Here is an 18695-nt window from a genome sequence, read left to right as displayed (position 1 = left end):
AATGAAGACCCTCTTTAATCAAAAACACTATTGAAAAAAGTCAAAGAAAAACTTTATGTAAGCTACATAAGACCAGTACTGACTTATGCATGTGCCACATGGTCCAAAACTAAAGGTGACAAAGAGAACCTAAAAAGATTTGAAAGGAAAATAGTATTTAATACTAAAACACAACAATGGAAATTGAGATCGAAAGCTCAGTTAAAAAATTTATACAAAAAGGAAAATATTATGCAATTTATTAAAAGTATAAGAATGAAATGGGCGAAACTTGCGTAATGAGCAGACGGATGCCTAATAAAATAATTAATGACTTGAACGTTATCGGGGAAGAGATCAAGGGGAAGACCACGAAAAAGATGGATAGATAGCATAAAAGAGATATGGAATGCGGCAGATCATGGTGGGATGAATTGGCAAGTTATAGTGTATGGTAGAGAGAAATGGAACGAGGTAGTTTTGGCGATAAAGATCCTCAATGGATTGTAAAGCCGGGAAAAAAATGAGTAGTATAGGTGTAAAAGAGTATTGCACCTAACCTAGCATAGCACAATTGACATACTATAATTTACTTTTTTGAAAATACCAATTTTCCCCAAATATTTCTTAGGGTCCTCCCACACTCGCCGTTGAATATTAAACGGTTTTACCGAAGAAGCCATAAAAGCGTTCATACCATAACGGCTGAGTGTCATTTCGCCGCTCAATTCCTATTGTCCACTCTTGCTTTTTGTCTAGTTAACGTTTTTAATTTTTAATTTAAGTATATATTAATTTTATATAGTAATGGTTTTACAGTGACTGCTACTTTTTAACATCACTAGTATCATCGGTCTGTATGTGTACATTACTACTGTTTTAATTATCAAGATAATTTTTAACAATACCTAATAATTTTGTACAAGCTTGTAAATTTTTAAAATCAATCGGACTCATCAAACTATGCGATGACTCTATATGCTATATCATATTATGCGACAGTATATTGCGTAACGAGTGTTTGTAGAACAATCAAATGCAATGGATGCATTGACCTTCTGTTAATTCTGCCGTTGTCTCCCTTTTTTGTCATATGATGAAGATAAGAGAGCGGAGAACTTATCTCATCCCTCGTATACTGTGATTATCAATATTATTTTATTATTAAATGACGTAAATTCACAATATTCACAATCACTTGTTATTCAATTATTATTTAATTTGATTGATCTTTGAACTGACACAAAATCTAAAATAATTATGCAGCCATTTATTGTATTTAAAATATTTTCAATGAGTTGACTATGGTTAAATATATTTATTTCATTGTCGTCATTAGGTATTTCTTCTTCGGGATTTTTCCATTAAAACATACATTATTTCAATGTTATCGTTTCTATTGTCGTCATAGTAAATTTGTTTTTAATTTATTTGATAAAAGTTCCTCACACATATATGACTATATGACATCATGTTCTTCTGTTTATCAAAAAAAATAGATCACACAGCATTGTATAATAATTTAATTTTATGTTTTAATTAATTGTTTTCAATTCAATACTATAATGTTTTATTTACCTTGTTCTTTATACTTTTAGACCACTGCACGTAAACTTTTTATAAAAACTTTTTTTTTAACGTTTTCTTTAAATATATATCTTCATATTGGATTTACTATTTATGTCTGCCATATATTATTGTACCAAATTTAACTTGAATTTAATAAAAATTAAGGGGTTTAGGTCAGTTATATTAGTGTAATTGATGTTTTATGAAGTTATAAAATGATAGGAGTTGACGCGAAATATCGTCGAATTATTTTTAAAACGATCTCAAATATAAAAATATATGAAGTATTATACAATATTTAACAATTTTTAGAGCAGTGTTTATTTAAGAATTAATTATTGTTTTCGGATAAATTAAAATTAAAAAAAAAAAAAGATTTTATTCAATGTGATGTCCCGGTTTAAAAATTTCAAAATTTGATAACCCTATTTTATTCTTACATACACATTTGTTAAATGTTCAATTATTGGACAATTATTTGGACAAATATTTATCCGATTCTGCTGTGATAAGGGGCGTATTTACATGTTTTCCACGTGAATACCTGTATGTTGCTGCTCTAAAGAACTAAAATAATATTCTGCACTAACTGAATTATCATTTAATTACCTTTTATAAAATATATATTAATTAGGTAATTATGCTAAACAAATTTTATTTAAATATTAAAACATAATTTCTTAAGATTTAAATCAGTTTTATTATTAATTAATAACAAAATGTATTCTTCAAATTTGTTGCTGGGGGCAAGTGCCTTAGAACTGCTTATAGTGTCTGCATATAAATATACAATATCTGTAAGAGTTTGAAACTAAATATAAACATATAATGTACGTCATGATATCACATGTCTGATAATCGTTGATAACAAAATGTCCTGTTGAAATATGCTTGTGTCTGAATTTTTATTATTTACCATTAATATTTACTATAATATCGTAAACATTACGTTCTAACTGGTGTCAACGCAATGGGTTGGTATTTTTCCAATCGATATTGTTTTTATAAATTATATCGCAAGCAGTGGCACGTACTCAATCTTACTAACATTGGTCAAACCTACACTGGTAGCAAACACTCACCCACCTCGAAATGATTTAAAATAGATTTAATACGATTTAATAATAATACCGTACACTATAGGTACATGAACAATGTTATACACTATAATATTTACCAACACCAGCCTTATAATAAGGGCTAAAACAACGAGTAATTACCACCCAACACTCAATTATTGTAGGGGGGTTGACTGACCCCCTTGATCTATAACATGTGAGCCACTGATCGCAAGTGTATTGCAATTTTCACATTGGATATCAACTGTATGTAGTCTTAAAATATACATGATTTTAATAATTACTGTGGTTTTAATAATGTAAACGTTTAATTCTTATTAAAATTATACATATACAAAAGTGAATTGTTTAACTATTAGTCAATAATATACTTATACTGTATAGTGTACTAATAATTTATATTATATAATACAACGGTATTTATACAATTTAATGTTTAATTTATAAAAAAAATTATCAATTATGTAGTATACGTGTATATAATAGTGTGTGTGTGTGTATATGTATATATATTTATATGTAATGATTTTATATATAATAATATAATATACCTATTTGTATGTATAATTTTCTAAAACTTAATATGCAATGTGAGGTAGTAAAACGGGTGATTTTAAAATAACTAAATAACGAACGAGAACTATTGCATTAATAAATGTATTCATACCATTTTAAAAAAATATATAAAAAAAAATCTTCAAAAAGTGTAAATTTTGAATTTAATTCTTATAAACGATGTTCGCAATATGGTGTCTAATTCGGAGCAAACATTCGACAAGGTTTTTTTTTTAAACTGGATATAAAATTTCGTAACATTTCTAAGATTTGTGTGATATTTTCTTGTATTCTTTGTTTGAGATATTAAATTGTCCTCAGTGTTATTTGACATTCAGTGACCCAAACAGGATTTATTTTCAGCGGGGTGGGATTTAAACATTTGAAAAACGTTTAAATTTGGAAGGTGTTTGGTGTAGAGGATAAGGTATTGTTGATTTAACTATATATTTTGGAGGAGGGGGGTCATAATCCTCCTATTTGTGCCACAGGGTGCACCTTATTCTTAATATACCTCCAAAGCAAAAAATCACCAACTGAAAAATCAGGTGATCGAAATAATCCCATTTTTGGAAATTATACAATTTGGAAATCACTTACAAATTATTCATTCTCACTCTAGCTGTATGACTCATGTTCATTTTGTTGAAAATATCCTGTTATTCCATATTGAGCAAGTTTTAGAATAATACAATTTTGCAATGTCTGTGAATACCGTTTTTAATTTATAGTGACTGCCTCAGAGCATCCGAGTTAGGTCCCGAGTACTAGGGGCTAATCGCAGGTAGTGTACGAGTTGGGTCCCAGATATTCATAGATACTACACTAGTTGAGTCCTGAATTATTTTAGATATTACACTAGTTCCTGAATATTTTTTGGTAAGTACTACATTATACTAATATTTTCCTTCCCATTTTAATAGACTTAGGACTGTCTATAATCTATTTAGACCACAGGTATGGTTAAAAATGTTTTTTTTAGTTTCTTTTCCATCAAAATATAATTTATTAGAATTGTATAGGTAATAATATTAAAAATATTAAAATTGTATTAATATTATTGTATAATATTTTTATTATTTAATTTTACTAATATTTAATATTTAATACTTTTATTACTTAATACATTATATTGTTATATAAATTAAAAATTTTTAAAAAAAATGTGATCCTGTGGTCTAAGTAGATCATAGACAGTCCTAAGTCTATTAAAATGGGAAAGGAAATGTTAGTATAATGTAGTACTTACTAAAAATATTCAGGAACTAGTGTAAACGTAAACTTATTCAGGACACAACTAGTGTAGTACCTAAAATAATTCGGGACCCAATTCGAATGCGGCCGACTGCCTCTCCGCGTCCATTATCGAAAAAAATGTCATATCCCGTTTTTAAAAACGCCTTGACGAATGCTTGAATCGAAATGAAACCTATCTTACGAACATCGTTAAATGAAATTAGATGCCAAATTAACATTTTTAAAATGTTTTATTCGTATAAAACCTTAAGATGCTGTGAATAAATTTAATAAAACAATTCTTGTTAATTATTTTTAGTTATTTTAAAATCGCCTGTTTCAGTCTATTATCCTGTTTTATAACACCGTCCTACCCTGTATAATATACATATATATATATATATAGATCTATATCTAATATTATCTGTATCATTAAACTAGTTTTATTATTGTACATCAATATTACGAATAATATTCAAATTAATCAAATAAAAAGCTCATAAATAAATCATTGTAGAAAAATTTGATTGATAAGAGTTTGAAAAAATTGCATTAAATAAAATTTAATTTTAGATTTCATTATACATTTAATTTATTTATTGAATTATTTAATATTTGTTATTATTTTATCATATAAATATAATTTATCATTATTGTTAGTTTAATAATATATATCATTCATTATATTTATGCTTTAATATTTTCTACCTTGTGCAAATACTTATCTTCTTTTTTTAGAGATGGATTTTCAAAGAAATAACGGCGGCTCTATTAATTTTAATTAACGTATATAAAGATTCATAGGTCTCCAATAATCAAAGAAAATTTTTCCCAATGTACATTATATCTGTTATCTATAAAATTAGCTCTATATTTTCTGGATTTCTTAAGTAACATTATAGTAAATGGTTCTAGTCCGTCCTTTATTTTCTCATGACGTATGTACATTTTTTATTCTTTTGACAACATTATCATTATGTATATCATGCGATGGCTAGAACTCAATGTAATCAAAGGTGGAGACAAAAACAAATATAATTAATTTATAATACATTTAATATGCTATTTTGAATTTAATTATGATAATTATGAAAGTAAAAAAATATTTTGTTTATGTGTAAAAATAGAAATTAATTATAGTGATTCTTGATAATCATAGTGCAACATAATACGTTTGTATCTTTGAACATAATACACTAATAAACAGTGTCAATTTTGAATTATTAAAACTTTTACCAACTAGATCATGTGATCTTACAAATAACATAAGTTGGTGTTTACGAATAAAGTAAAAAAAGTGGCAAAAAAATTAATCAAATTATAGGTATACTGATTAATGTGTCTAATTATTTAAATTTAATTATAACTATCTATAGTGTCTATGTTTGTGTGTGTAATAAACGTGTTGCGCACATGTCTGCACAGGCCATTAAATCGTTTTAAGTTGAATAATTTATTCTAGTTTCCATTAAACAATTTTATATTAAACCATACATAAAATATGAAAAAAAAATATTAGCTAAATACGTAGTTTAAGTACAACGAAAATATTTTAAAAATGCTGAACATAAATATTGTGAATTTACTAAAAACTATTCGATCCACTTCAATTTTAATCCAAAAATGTTTATGTAATTTTAAGTGCACACATGGTAATTATAATCGTATACTATAATCATAAGTAGCAATATTAAAGAAATCTTAATTGGTTTAATATAACGTTCTTGTCTGTCTTTTGTTTTTTTTTTTTTTTTATCAAAAAAATTCAATATTTGATTTCAAACTCTCATTTAGAAGGAGAGTTGAATCAAGTACAAAAGTAGTAAATCGTAATTGGATATATATATATCATTGATCATTGATTTTCAAACTAATATGTTTGTTGAGAACTTTGGTAGATAAATAATTAATGAATAACGCTAAGGTCTAGTTAAGACCTTCACAAAATTTCTATAGTATTACATTTTACCGTCTTTAAAACCATAACCTTATATACAGTGATTGACAGGTCAAAGACATAATATAATATAATAAATACAAACAGTATATCTATTAAAATTAAAATAATAAATTATACATTTACTTGAATATCACTTAAAATATATATAAATCCTTTCTATAAAATTGTAGGTATCTTATGATAAATAAATAATAATAATACCTTTAGTTATCAACTACTATTATTAGAAAAAAACTATTCTATCTACTGCTATATAGGTCATATATAGGATATTTTTTTTAGTTACTATTATAAATAAAATACCTATTAAATTAATAAAAAAAGTTCTATATAATCAAGGAGATAAAATCCATTTCTTATTATAATATTATATGTACACATATATATTATATGTTAGACATATACATACCTATTTTTAAATCCATAACCAAAATTAAGTGAAATTAAAATAATTATTTTATTCAATACTCCAACATCAAAATCATATAAATTATAATCTTGAACAAGATTTGTAAAATGAATAAAAAAACATAAAACCATACTTTAATTCTATCATATTTATATTTTTAAAAAAATGTTAGGTCCTTTTGTATTTTTGTATTAACGTCGAGTATCAAAATGTGAATTACATTAGTCCAAAATCATAATATTCTTATTGTTAAATGAAAAAATGTTTTCCAACTTTTTTTTTTACTTTCTTGCCATATATATTCCTATTATTTATACTCCAATTTTATATATTTTTTAAACAATGTACTTCCTCGTTTATATTTCCTGAGTTTTTCCTTATTTACTACTCCGTTTTTAATGTTTATTTTAAATATTATCCTATGGAACGTTTTGCCGATTTCTATAGTCTCCGCAAATATTTATTTTATTTTAACCAACTGATGTACATTTCATTAATGTAAATTTACATGTAATGCAATTCATGGAAAGTTTAAATCTTTCCACGTATTATATTTACCCAAGTAAATATAATCAAGTAGAATCTCTATAACTTGTTCAAGTAATCTTGGGTAGTTAAATTGTGTTATGAATAAAAGAAAATAATTAAAATTCTTATTTATAATGATGATTTGTAATAATTTTACTTATAATATGATTTGAGTACAATATATATTTTTCGGAAAAATATAAGTCAAATAGTCTAAAATATTCTGATGTATAGTTACCAAAAATCTGTATCTTACTATTTATTTTTATTTATGAACTTAAATAGTGAAGTATATTTTCGTAGATTTGTTGTTTTTAATTATAACTAATTATTAATAATCGTTAAGACATAGTATATTTAAAATGTAACAAGTTTAAATTTAATATTTTTATTTTTTTATTTTTTTTTTTCATAACAAAAGTTTTTTGAACCTTTTGTTACATTTTAAAACGGTTAAAATGTGGCTGTAAAATAAATACATCAATATAAATAATGTATGTATAATTCCAATTAATTTTTGAATGTAGACATTATTTTATTACTACATTGTCTAAAAAAAACTACCCTCATTTATACTTTGCCAATAAATTTTTTTTTGTTCAACCTAACCTATACATAATTGTATAATTGGTTAGCATTATTCTTTGGTGATTTAGTTCACTTGATTATTTATAGTAATTGAACGTTAAGAGATAAAACAATCTGACGTCAATTCATGGTGACACTCCTTGTTTCGCAGGAAAATAACTAAATTAAATTCATATTTTTTTTTTTTTTTAGTTTGGTTAGTAATAGTACTTAACCACTATTGACGTATTGTCATTATGTATCTTGTAATAAGTTAAGTAATTTTATTAGCAGTATTATTATTATTATTATTATTTTTATTATTGTATTAGCATAAGTTATTAGTTTTTATCTTTTTGAGTAATCCTTTTAAAACTAAAACAAATGAAGAAACTTTTACATTGTTTCAAAATGTTATTCTATTTTTCTCCAATTTTATCCGTTAGAAACGTTAAATAGGAACCCCGGAAGAATTTATAACATTTATTATTATTATTATTATTATTATTATTATTATTATTATTTAGTATCGATTGAGTATTAATTTAACGCTAATGTAAAGTGGATAATATTTTGACTTAAAGCACTTTATTTAATAATAATTAACTTACAATAATTATAGTTATTATGGAAACTATACATCCATAGTAATAGATGAAGTGTGTTATAATAATAATTAAATTAAACGAACTAAGTTAATGATTATAATGGGCTATAATAAACTTTATTTCAATATATTCATACATATATATTTGTATAGCGTTCATATGATAGCGTTATAAGTATAGTATAGAACAGTGGGTCAGCAACCTTTTTGGACCTTTGAACCAAATTTACAAATTAAAAAGGGTTCTTGAGCCAGTTAATATAATAAAAAACTACTTTTAGTTTAAAAATGATATTATTTATATCTTGATAGTAAGATATCAAAATATAATTTTAAAATCCAAGACCATTGGTATCCAAAATAATCTGAAAAAAACAATTATTATCTAGTCATAATATTTTCTTTCTGATTTCATAAAAATAATACATTGATACCCATAAGAAGGGGCGTATTTTCGGAGAGGGGGGAGTATCGACCTCCTCCTGTAGAAAAAAAGTTCAAAAGTCATAAAGTCCAAGGTACAGAGAAAGTGAACATTAATTTATATAATTTGGTTTTAAATAAGTATATTATATTATTTTGAAGAATAATAAAATTATGAATTCATACCTCATATGTTTTTTTTATAATATTTTAAAATCATTTATTTTTTTAAAAAAATTTAAAAAATCTCTACAAAAAATTTAAAAATACGCTACTGCCCATAAATCTATTTAACTTATTGAATTGAACAATAAATTAGTAATGAGAGGTTTGCTCTTGTAGAATTTCTAAATTATTTTTCGCGTAAAACGAAAAATAAGTTTATTATGTCTATTGTAGATTGCAGTATCAATAAACTCCATATCTTACAAATTGTATGTCAATTGTTCCCAGCTACGGCCATCTAGACAGTTTAATATTATAAGTTTATGCAGCCAGGTAGGGAGGTACATATTAATTATCTTTAGAAGCAATCTAATATTTTTTAGTCTATGGTGTATAACAAAATAACTCTGGTACCATTTTGTAACAAAAATACCTATATTGCTAGATCTTTATAACCTCATACCTGTATTCAATTTCAATATATTACTTTCACATGTGCACGGTTGTCCTATATGAATACGTTGAGAACAACAGTTGTGAAACGTCGTTTGTTGTCGCACGAAATTTTCTCCCGGATTTTCTCCTACATTTATATTTCTTTGAATATATGAAATAATTCAAAGTCCGTATTAAAAATTATGTAATTTGACTACATTTAAATCCTAATATACGAAGAAAGTTATTGTATAAAAAATCGTTCTACACCCAAACATCGGGACATTGGTACCTCCACGCGTAGGTATACTTTCTCGTCGGTTAACGTTTTTACAACCGAAGAAAACTCGGTGAAATTACATTTTTATAATCGAAATTAAATCCACACCATTTAAAGTTATGTGTTTATAAAAAGTGAAAACAATTAACAATTTTGATTAAATGGCACGACGCAAGAAAGATAGTATTTTATTATACGTGTTTTTGATGTGTAAACACGGCGATGATCACCCTCATTAATATGCTACGGAACACTACTGCCGTAGGTAAGTCGAAGTATTATTTCCGTATACAAACATGTTTTATCGATTTATACGTGCCATGGCGCGCGTAAATGTTTCAAAATATTGTACTTACGCGCGTAGTCGAGTGAATAAAAAACCAACAACAAAGGTTTACGCAACGATACACCACGATGCGTTCACGAGTACAGAAATAATAATAATATGTGTTAATATCAATTACATTTACATAAACAAAAATATTCCATAGACCGTGGTGGTGAGCTCACGTGAGCGCGTAGTTGACCTAAAAAAAAAAAAATATATAATAGTCGGTGGTGGGTATCTAACGTAGTAGTTATTATGTCTTGTATATGCATTGGGACCATCGCACCGACGTTGTCGTGTGGTTGAGTGGGAAGCCGTGGTCGGGTCGCGGTATCCGAACGTCGCGCTTAGTTTCACATTGCCATTGCCCACCTCAGTGCGTTTGGCCGTCCTCGATACCGATGCTACTGCTGTTTTCATGTTCTCCCGCGTGCGGCGTTTCGTTTTTTTTTTTTTCAGTCTGCGTGTGTAGCTGTTACGCGTGACTTCGGTTTCTAATCGTCGCTCCACTTCGCTGTATTCGTTCGGTCGGTCGACTGCGTTGACACATCATCGCGGTTACGACCACGAACAACTCACCAGTTTTTCGTATTGTACAATAATCGTGTTCGACTGGCGTTTTTCGACTGGAGTGTTAATGACGTGATACTTATTTATTTTGTTGCTACATTTAACCGCGGGTTTTCAATCGATTTCGTTGATTTATATTGATTTGTCGTCATCTTCGATCGAGGACTTACAGAAGATACGTTACACGTTATCTCGTCGCGTTTATGTTTACGTACCAGACGTTTTTTTATCGTATCCGGTCTGTTGTCATTATCAGCACGACACTACGTCCGGTTTGACCACACAGACGTATGATGAGAATGAGCGACATGACCGTGTGCCCGGTGGGCGGTCGACAATCGTTCTTCGACTCATTCACAGTCACTAAAGCCATCGAGCAGTTCGAAAAACTTTTGTCTGGCAAAGTGAGTTGACTATCAATACCTACTAAATATTATTATTATTACTGTCCTGTTGATATACTAAATTATTTTATCGTATTAAAATATTATCACTTCGAAAACTTTTAGTTATTTATTTTTAAATATCGTGATCAGGCGCGTTCAGTTTGGCTGGGGTTTTAAGTTGTACATTTTCATACTGATATAATCTTTCGATTTACTTTATAAAAACGTATTTAATAATTTTCCTGGATTTCGGACAGAAGGGGGTTGAACCCCTAACTTCTCCCCCATTATGTACATGACCATAACCCACGTAATCATTGTCGTACTATCTCGATGATGAAGATGGTTAATTTTACGTTTCGTGCAAAATGCATCTAGACTATTATTATTGTATAATTTATCATTGAGTATTAATGAAATTACAATGACCAGCGATGGCCAAAATTTTCCCCAGGGATGCAAAATTCTGATATGGTAATACAACGAATACATTGTTTTCAACACTATTTTATTCTTTCCAAACTCGGGACAGTTACTGAAATAAAACAAGGTTTTTAAAACATGCCGTCGTATATTATAATTTAAGAACACACCTGCCATTCAGATTAAAAATAGTTATAATATAGCCTTGGTATTGCATAATGCACGTGCTAATCTAATGGTCGTTCGACGTTCATCGTATTTATCGTACTTATTCCCGAGTTTTTTTTTTATACAAATACAAATGTCTATTTATACGTTGTTCTATAACGGTTTATTTATGATCTATAAATTTGCACAGCGATAGCTTACTGCTGCTGTTGCTCTTACTTTTATTTATAATGTTCTTGACAAATCCATTATAACCCGTGATTTTTGTTCATTTTCTCAAACATTCATTTAAAACACTCTTCTCAACATAATAGTTAATAAGAATATAATATAGAATCATGTAACTATACATAAGCGTTATGTATAATACATCAGCGTTTATTATATTCATTTTATTTTACCAACTTTTAATAGGTATTGTATTTATATATTTTCATTAATTGAAAAAATAAAAACTAACTCAATATCAGAGGGGCCTCACAGATTTCAAAGTACATTGTACATAATTTGGTATTTTGAATTTTGATCGAAGTCCGTTTCCGTTGTTTGAAAATGCGCGTGTCCATATCAGCAGTGCGTGCATCCGTTCCCTCCGTTGCCTCCATAGCACTACATACCAATGCTGAGTATTCCCTTGAATTTTTCATATGTCAGGCGTGCACGTTTCGACAAAGTATGCATTGTAAGTTCTTAAATTACTAAGTAGATTATGTATCTATTTGACATTTTCCTTTTTTATTTGGTTTTTATTAATTTACTTTTTTTTTAATCTTTTTGCCTAAGACAATAGACTTGTGGATGGCGAAAAAACATTGATTGCTAATTAAATTTTACATTAGGTATTATCAATAATGCATTACCTTTGAGATTTGATGTAAATATATTAGCATAAGTTGATTTTTTTCGTTTCCATACGTCATAACTCATTTTTTTTATATTGTGAATCAGACTAGTGGAAAATTATATTATTTATATTTATTTTGATCTCATAATCCTAATTATAATTTTCATTAATAAAATATATTTGATACTAGATTAAATATAATATAAATTAGATGTAAATAATAAACATAACCAATAAAACTAATTAAAACAAATAAATAAATAAATAAACGATATTGTTTTAATCATGTTCTTTATTTATATCGCACTTGATTACCGTATCAGTGTAATTCTGTAACTGACATTTTTAACTATATCCCAATGGGTATAAATTGCAAACATAAATAAGTTACATTATTGGTTTTAGAAATTTTAAAACTGTAAAATGATATTTTGATAATAATTATCATTAAATAATAATAATTAATTTAATAGTAATTAAATTGTTTAATTTTTTTATCAATTTTCCTCAAAATTTTAAAAATAAATGTTGAAATAGGCTATGACTATGGTATAATTGTAAAAGTTTATCAGATTTCCTTATTCTATGTACATTTGCAGTGATTGCTTTACCTTTTTATACAGTCATTATGTAAAGAATTGAAAATTGTTAAAAGTTGTAGTTTCTTAATTATTATTCAAGGGCATCCATTGGGGGGCAAGGAAGGAACATGACCCTTTGGCTTTACCATGTTTATTTACCTTTATACATAAAATATTATAATTATTAATTTATATTAAATTTATTTTGTTAGCTAAAAAAATTTTTACCCCGAAAAACGAATTTTTGGGAATCATTGATACTAATTATGTTTCTATCAATAACGATCCCCGTTTTTTATGAAGGGCGTCATTTTTGTGATACTATGAATTTTAACAAATAAAACATCATGAGACAGAGTACTTCATTTTATGATCATTATTTATTATAATATGGTTAGTATGATCCTTATTTTTTTTTAAAAAAAATAAGTATACAACCCACATTCGTGGAAATGCAAAATGTTCATTCATTGTAAGTAATTGACAGATAACAATGAACATTTGCTATCATTAGCTTTTATAGGTGAATAATATTTTGTCTGTAAATACTAAACCGAACTATCTATTTTGTATATAAATAAAAATTAGTTTCAATATAATACAGTGTATAGATTTTTATTCAAAACAAAGTACTTATGTGTGAAGTTATGTAAAATGTTTTAAATTGTATTATTAGATGGATGGTCAATATTTTAAAACTGATATTTATCATGGTTTTATGCATGTACAATACAAAAAAATCGAAGCACTCTAAGAACATATTATAAAAAAAGGCAATGTACATATGTTAAGTAATTTAAGATTATGTAATAAGTATAGTTATCTGAATTGATTTAATGAAATGATTTAACTTGAATATTCTACAGACATTTATAAAAATTTATTTATTTTTAATAACACGTTTATGTATATTGTATATTAGGTATTAATTTTAATTTTTCATAATTATCACAATTGATGAATATTTGATTGATACATTAGAAATGAAAACATAGTATCCAAAAGAAAAAGCTGATATGTACTCGTATGCATTTTTACTTTTATAGTACATCAGTTTTTGAGAAATTTTAAATTTTAAATTTAAATTTAAATAATAATAATATATACCTATACCTATATATATGTATATATAATAATTTAAATTTAAATTAATTTTAAATTTTAAATCATTATTGTTTATTAATAACACATATTATAAATGATATTATAAATAGTATTATTTATAAAAATAAATTATAAACAAAATGTGATTCTAAAAAATTCTAATTGGTCAATATTAAATGTTGATTAATTTTTTCTATTAAAAGTAATATAGCTAATTTATATAAAATATCTAACTCTCCAGGGTTACCATAGTTTCACATTAAATTTCGTTGTTTTAAAACAAAAAAAAAAGGTTATTGATACAAATATTATGGGTTTTCCAAATTTGCTAAATACGAAGAAGGTTAACAAGCAAAATGATTATTATGTAATATTATTGGTTTCATATTTTCTATGTATTATAATATAAATTAAAAGTTATACCATAAACGTCATCAAATGAACAAAGTCCTCCGGATATATATCAATAGTATTTTCGTTACAAGAAGTGACATAACATTTTATTTGTATTTTTATGACAATTTATTGTGCATGTCAAATAAACTTAAATATTAATTATACATATGTAGTAAAATTAACCGATGTATTATAATTTTGAAAATGTATTTAAATTGGCACTAGAGTATATTATTTTCAATTTACTTTGTTATAAATTGTCAACATAATTATGAGCAAATAGTCAAGTAAAATTAATTATTTACAATAATACTTCATTTATCTCACAATAATTATGATATGTGTATATATATAATTAAAAACTATTAGTCTTTGATGTAGTGGATAGTTATTATTCTATTATTTATTACAAAAAAAAAAATTTATTTATAATTTTTATAATGTATTTCTTAACAATTATGTGTTCTATGCAACTTTCAAGTTTAGTCTTTAAAGTTCATTATTCTATAAATTTTCCGGAAAATGACTTTTCCCAAAATTATGAAAAGTATATAAAAAACAATATTCTATATAAGTTAAAGTTCTAAAGTACCAATCCATTTATTTTTTTTTTTATATATCATATTTTTATACTTTGATAATAACATATTTTATTCATAAAATTGTAATAAAACTTAATCAGTATATTCAGTTTTATTAACAGTGTCTGGGTATTTTAATATATAAATTGTATAGTTAAATTATTACATTTATAATTATAGCCTTGTAACTTATAACCTATCCTATAAAATATTACATTTTTACTTCATTCTAAAATAAATGACAATACCAATATTTATATCTAATTTAGTAAAACGTAGTTCAATATTATTGGTATAACTCATAAAAAACTATTGTACTACTTAAACTATTATTAAGACTTTCTAATTGTTGAATCATCTCAACAGTGATCACCTCTTGAAAGAGGATAAAACATTGTCGCCAATTTTTTTTTTTAAGCTTCTATAGCCCATTTAGGGCCTTCGCTGCTTCTACTATTTGACGCCATCTGTCTCTATCCACACACTCTTCTAATTTTAATCTTGGAGCACATTTATTATGATCTGATTTGACTAAGTCCATCCACCTCTGTCTTGGATGCCCTCTAGGTCTTTTCCCGTTCATAGTGCCAATCATTACATCTTTTATTATACCAGTAGATCTCCAATTTGCCTCTTATGAAGGATTTCATATTGGGCTTTGAGTAAATTTGGTAGACTTCACTATTGGTTCTTCTTCTGTATTCACCATTTTCTATGATAGGACCATAAATGCATCTCAGTACTTTCCTTTCGAAAGTCAGAAGTTTCTCTTCATCTCCCTTAGTTACCGACCACGTTTCGCATCCATAGGATAGAACTGGTCGCAGATAGCTTGAATAAAGGATGGATTTTGATTTTGTAGATAATAACTTTGATTTGAAAAGTTTTTCCAGTGCAAAGTAACCTTTGTTAGCAGCATTGCTCAACATTGTCGCCAATTAGTGTTAAATATTGAAAAACTTCAGAAATCGAAAACATATGCATACTAATTTTAAAATTTATCAAGTCAGTTTACAATCTTATTTTTAAACTATGGTCGTATTCTAAATTTTTCAGATTTTATACAATTTTATTTTCAGTAAAAAATTACTATATATTAATGTAGTAATATCTTAGTGTATTTAAATTGATATTTAATTTTGAAATTATAGATCTGGCTCCTTATTTATTGATTTTTATTTTTATTTTTAATACTTAGCACCTTGGAAATTTAAAACAATAAGTGTGATGTAGTTACCAATTTTGTTGGTAAATGTATATATTCGTAATTTAATAAAATATATCGAATGATAAAAATTTACTTTTCTTAAAAGGTCTCAATTACAAAAGTGAATGATTCAAAAATATAATTAATTTACTTAGTATTAAAAATATTGTGAAACTCCACAACTCGCTCTATAAGTAAGGCGATTACGGTAAATTCAATGTCCTTTATAACGTTGTAAAAATTATATCTTGTTAAACCTATCATATATCATGAATATTATTGATATTGAAAATAAAATAACAAAGATTAGTCTTAAAAAAATAATGAAGAAAAATGTTGTTAAGATTAGGGGACTCTACAAATATCTTTTTCTTCCTTTGTATGTTAATTTATGATTTAAAAGTTATTTAAAATTTAAACAGCTAATAGATGCATAACAAAAAATTAATTTATCCTACATTTTTAGTGTTATTATTGTTGTAAAAATTTTGATTAACATCCTGAAATATAAGTACAAAAATGAATTCTAAAAATAAAAATGAATGTGATAAACGTTTTTTCTTATGATGTCAAAACATTAAACGTTTTTGTACGCTGCATTTTCCATTAAATACTTTTCATAGAAAGTAGAAACATATACAATTAATTTAATTTTGAAGAAAAATTTGGAAGAGAAGATCGTTTTACTTTATTGTATTTTTATTATTATATAGTTTAACCCTTGTAAATATAAACATCGATGATAGCTATCGTTTATACTTAAACACTCGAGGTTATCTTGGTCATGGTATATTTAACTCCAAGACGTTCCAATTTTAAAATAAAAATTGCGCCTAATGCACTTATGAGTCAATACTAATTCATTTTTTATTCTTTACCATTTACATATTGAAATTATTACATTTAATTTGTTACATTAAAATAAATAATTTAACAAATATTTTTTCATAAATAACACTCATTAGTTTGTGGTTGAGTAATATATTGTATATGTCTAATCGACAAACACTGAATAATGTTATTTTTTTACGGTTTTCGTTTTGATCTTGTATAATTGAAAATTATCGTTTAATGAACAAATTAAGTACAATAATGATTTGTTATTTTTTGTATTATCCAAGATATTATGATTTAAATAACTTCAAAATTCTAATAGTTTTGACAAATCGTTTATTTTATAAACCAAATAGATCTCTAAATTCGATAAAGAACAAGAGAATTGAAAATATTAAATACCGGTTATACCAAAGACCTGTTAACGTTTGTTTAACACAACTATAAATATTAAAATATAGTGACCCACAATAAGTTCATGAAATATTAATTTGTAATGAATTTAATGTAACCTATTAACCAAAAGTAATATTTATTACATTTGAACGCAACCTTTATTCGTAGATTAATTCTATGTATGATGCCTCTAGTTAATTTAATTTAAAAAGTCTGTATTAAATAATTTAATGAGTATAACTATTAATTATCACTATGGGAAAAAAATATTGATGTAAAAAATATAAATTAATTGAAAAAGTTACAGTATTATAAATTTAATTTACAGTTACTATTAATATACCTACATATTGTTTCTTTTATTTGGATTAAGAATTTAGTAAGTTAAAAATTTAGAACACAGATAAGAACTTATTTTTGTAATAAGTACGTATTATCTTTAATTTTTTAGAATAAAAAAATGTATTCACATTTTCATCACCTGAAGCATAAACCTGTTTCTTATCATATAAAATATTATTTATATTTGTTTGTGTATCATTTTCACATGTTCCTCACGTGAAGTCATATTATATTGTTCACTTTCAATTTAAGTTTTTATTTATATTTACTTCGTTCTGATTTGACCGCAAGCTCAAAAATGCATTTAATTAATTTTCATTATCGGAAAGATTTTGCCTGTTGTGCGTTTTTGACCTTGGTTTTTGTCATTGTGACTCCTTGATAATATCACACTATACCACAGAGTCTATAACATTCAATTTTCCTATTTCAATTATATACATACAAAACAACATAAAAAAAAATAAATAAAAATTGAATCCCTTTGAAATCTGACATATTCTGAATGTACGTATGTGTATGTTATTGTTTACGATTTATGTTTGTTAGAGATGGATTTCATTTAATATAGCATACATAATGGCCTATGGTACACTGAATATTTCCTCATTGGATTAATTGTTATTCTGCGTATTAGCCTCATAAGCAGGGTTTTAAGTGGCAAAAAAGGGCGAGGGGATCTCTAACCCATATATCATTCTCAGCGTTCCATATGGTCTCGTACAATTACTAGATAATTAATT

At 25.9% G+C, this 18695-nt stretch overlaps 1 protein-coding gene across 5 annotated transcripts in view; it reads left to right on the top strand.

The window, feature by feature from the left end:
• The window catches only part of LOC112692721 (inositol-trisphosphate 3-kinase homolog), a 53017-nt gene that overhangs the window by 28266 nt on the left and 6056 nt on the right, over nucleotides 1–18695 (top strand). The window contains exon 1 of one of the 5 annotated variants that reach the window (XM_025567479.1): nucleotides 10415–11094. The exons of the other annotated variants lie outside the window; for them this stretch is intronic. Coding sequence (XP_025423264.1) covers nucleotides 10981–11094 — 114 coding nt within the window. The 5' untranslated portion in view covers nucleotides 10415–10980. Of the gene's footprint in view, nucleotides 1–10414; nucleotides 11095–18695 lie in introns of those variants that run through there. 5 annotated transcript variants of the gene reach the window in all.

Source organism: Sipha flava, unplaced genomic scaffold (assembly GCF_003268045.1).
Source record: "Sipha flava isolate LNK unplaced genomic scaffold, YSA_version1 76_pilon_pilon, whole genome shotgun sequence".
Classification (NCBI taxonomy): domain Eukaryota; kingdom Metazoa; phylum Arthropoda; class Insecta; order Hemiptera; family Aphididae; genus Sipha; species Sipha flava.
Note: the sequence above shows the minus strand (reverse complement) of the source record. Positions and strands in the feature narration are given on the sequence as shown.